Here is a 3737-nt window from a genome sequence, read left to right as displayed (position 1 = left end):
AATAATGCATTTTTTTTTGAAAATTTTGACTTTTTTTATTTACTGTTTTTGACTTAATCATATTGAATGTATATGAGTGATTGACTTTTTTTATCCAATAACACATAATATGAATGTTTGGCTCTTTTATTTTATAGTTTTGATTTAATCGTATTGAAAATGTATGAATGTTTGACTTTTATTTTAATATTAATATCAATTATCAATATATGAAATTATTAATGTCAATTTTTTTAATGTTTTATATTTTTATTGAATGTTTTTTATTTTGAATGTGACTATGTGTTATCTCACTCTAAGTATTAAAGGTACACATTTTATTCTATTACTATAAGTTAGGTTACAAACATCGGCGTCGAAGACTTTTTGGTATTCTATTTTCATTTTTTATGTCAATATACTTTCGTCGTTTATATTATTTTGAACATTATGGTTAACCAATATTAACCATTAACCAAAACCGTTAACCGATAAAAACCATTAACCATAACCAATATTAACCATACCCAATGGCTATAAAAATGCATTAACCAATCATAATCGGTTTTAACCAATAACCAAACCAAACCAAACCGGCCCAAATACACCCCTAAGTCGTAACCGAGAGAAATCTAAACCAATAATAAGAACTTTTTAAAAATCAAGAAACTAAACCATAAATCATGCCAATGAGCAATGATAGAGACCATTTCCGATAATTCACTCTAAAACAAAAGGTTAAAGCTGAATTTACCTCAAGGACCATTCTTGTAATTACTCTACTAAAAATGTGATACTGTAATGTCTCTCCAATGTCTGATGTCTGTCCTTGATCGAGAATCCAAGTTTTAAAACTCCCTTTCACTCTTTCAGTTGCAGATGATTGCGGCGGTGATGGCAATTCCAAAAAAGGCTGCATCTTTTATCGTCTTCCATCCCCCAAAGAAATTCAAAGGTACTTTCACTACTCATTATTCCCTTCTTCTTTACGTTGTTCATCACTTTCAGGAACAGGTAACGAAATTTTACCCCCAAAATGATTTTAGGTCGGTTTCATTCCATTTCTTCCTCCAATCGTCAAACACTAGTTAAACATTCTCGATCTATGAGTGAGAAGATTACTAACCTTGATGATGTCCTCAAACTGTTCGATGAAATGACACAGAAACAACCTCTCCCTTCAGTCATTAAATTCAACCAGTTGTTGCAAGCTGTTGCCAAAATGAAACACTATTCTTGTTCGGTTGAGCTTTTTAAACACTTGAATATCCTTCGTGCTCCTATCGATGTGTACACAGTTAACACTGTGATCAAGTGTTGTTGCCAACTGTTTGGCACCAGTGAAGGATTTGCAGTCTTAGGCTATGGCTTCAAATGTGCTGTTGTACCTGATGCGTGCACATTTAATACACTCTTGAATGGACTCGTGCTGGAAGATAGGATTCTCGAGGCAGAAAGCTTATTCAAGAAGCTCATCAAAGAGGAACTCTGTGAACCTGATGCAATTATGTACACCATTATGATTAAAGGGCTTTGCAAATTTGGCAATAATGATACTGCCATTGCATTGCTTAAGCTAATGGAGGGAAGAGGTTGTAAACCTGATGTGGTCACATATAGCATCATCATTGATAGTCTTTTCAAGGACAAAATGGTAGATGATGCTTTAAACCTCTTCAAAGAAATGGTCTTCAACAAAGGCATCCTACCTGATGTGGTCACTTACAACTCTTTGATTCATGGCCTTTGTAACTTATCTCGTTGGGATGAGGCCTCTAAATTGCTTAAAGAGATGGAGGACGAAAGGATCTCCCTAGATGTTCATACCTATAGCATATTAGTTGATGCACTTTGCAAGGAAGGTAAGGCGGAGGATGCAAATTGTATTATCAACTTAATGATACAAAGAGGGAAGGATCCGGATGTAGTGACTTATAGTTCGCTTATTGATGGGTATTGTTTGCGAGGTGAAATGAGCAAAGCAAAGGAAGTTTTTGATTCGATGGGGTCTCGAGGTCTGGTGCCTAATGTCGTTACTTATAGTAGTTTATTGAACGGATATTGTAAGAAATTGATGATAGAAGAGGCCATGCATTTGTTTCATGAAATAACTAAAAAGACGACGAGACCTAATGTCATCACTTACAACACCATGCTACAAGGATTGTTTCTAGTTGGACGATGTAAAGATGCACATGAAGTTTTTAATGATATGCGAGCGCACAACGTGATTCCAAATGAAATCACTTACACAATAGTTTTGGAAGGTTTATGCAACAACAATCAAGTAGAGGAAGCACTCTCATTGTTTCATCTGATGGGTGACAATAAGTTAAATTTAAATATCTTTGTGTACACAATACTCATTGATGGTGCAAGTAAAAGTGGGAAGTTTGATATTGCAAGGAAGCTTTTCAATGACTTAAGTGTTAGAGGTTTGCAACCTAACGTTTGGACATACAGTGTGATTATTAGTGGGTTTTGTCGTGAAGGTTTAGTGAGTGAAGCAAAAGAGTTGTTTCTTAAGATGGAGGAAAGGGGCTGTCAGCCTAATAGTGTGACTTACAATGTTCTTCTCCAAGGAATTTTAAAGTATGTTCATCATGATCATGATATGGTAGAGATACTTTTAAAGGAAATGGATGGAAAAGGCTTCTCACTTGATGCTACAACTGTATCAATGTTACTTGATCATATTAAAGCTAGATCATTAGATGCTTCTTTGCTTAAGTTGATTGGTAAGCTTGTGCCAAAGGAAGAAGTGGACACTCCTTGTTTTGTAGTGTAAATGACAAGTTTTCAGCTTTGATTTTGGTATAACTTTAGTCAGGAAACAAATTGGCATTTGTTCTTTGTAATAATTCTTCCATTTGTATTTGTAATGGTAATTTAAAATGTTTGTTTGTTAGGTCCTATCCAAATGGTGCAAGGGTCATGTGAGTGATGAAGTAGCCGTGTCTTCTTGCTTAGTCAAATGGGTCAAGATGCATATTGGACTTTTGAGATCACTATTCTTAATCTTTAAACTTATTAAGAAATTTGTAGCGTAGTCGATTTTTCTTCAAATTCAATATATACTTGGTTTTTGTTGCAAGGGGTTGGTTACGCAGGAATATCTCTTCTCTAGTCTCTAGTCTCTAGTCTGTAGTCTAATAAAAATGTGTATCTAACCAAACCTTTGCCACGTGTCAACTTTCTGCTGCTTCTAAATTTCTTTTTCCCGCCCAAGTAGAAAAATATGACGTAAATCAGTGAGGAGTAACTCACCTGTAAAATTATCTCTTAACTTTTGAATTTTGAAAGAAGTTAATTGATTGATATCTTTCCATCTGAAGAGGCAATAATTTTTATGTTAATAGCGGAGGTTCCCAATTATTGTGGAAGAAAATGGTTTCCATATTGAAATCAGCCTATAAATGCGATTTTGCTGTTCTGGCCCTTATGCTCACAATTTTGGGTTCAAGCATACGTCTACCAGTGGTCTTCTTCTCCAATTCTTTGTTCCAGGTTTCTTCTTTACTTCTTATATGTTGTTGACTGTTTTCAGGTTTTGATTTTTTGATAATCATTAAGTTTGGGTGTTGTATTTGACTGTTACCTTTATATTCCTGACTAATCTTGATTGTAAATGTTAGTATTACTTTTTTAAATGATTTGCTTCTGCTTTCTGAAACTTGCATTTGATGTTGCACTCTATGTGTTTGATAAAATGCCCATGACAATTTTTCTTATCAGTTAATGTTAGGGCAGTGGGCAAA

At 34.5% G+C, this 3737-nt stretch overlaps 1 protein-coding gene across 1 annotated transcript; it reads left to right on the top strand.

The window, feature by feature from the left end:
• The first annotated feature begins 744 nt into the window (after positions 1-744).
• On the top strand, positions 745-2887 carry LOC145167412 (uncharacterized). Its single transcript, XM_079086614.1, has 2 exons — positions 745-934; positions 1026-2887. The coding sequence occupies exons 1-2, from the start codon at positions 859-861 to the stop codon at positions 2765-2767; spliced, it is 1818 nt and encodes a 605-aa protein (XP_078942740.1). The 5' UTR covers positions 745-858; the 3' UTR covers positions 2768-2887.
• The last annotated feature ends 850 nt before the right edge of the window (positions 2888-3737 follow it).

The sequence above is a fragment of the Lactuca virosa genome, chromosome 3 (genome assembly GCF_052849685.1).
Source record: "Lactuca virosa cultivar CGN04683 chromosome 3, Lactuca_virosa_CGN04683_v6, whole genome shotgun sequence".
Lineage (NCBI taxonomy): Eukaryota > Viridiplantae > Streptophyta > Magnoliopsida > Asterales > Asteraceae > Lactuca > Lactuca virosa.
The sequence above is the reverse complement of the archived record's forward strand: the minus strand, read 5'-3'. Positions and strand labels throughout refer to the sequence as shown.

Bases quoted from the DNA above. Each gene is read 5' to 3' on its own strand.
- LOC145167412 (XM_079086614.1), top strand. From the start codon at position 859: ATGATTGCGGCGGTGATGGCAATTCCAAAAAAGGCTGCATCTTTTATC. The intron at 935-1,025 runs GTACTTTCACTA...AAATGATTTTAG, and splicing joins TCCCCCAAAGAAATTCAAAG to GTCGGTTTCATTCCATTTCT.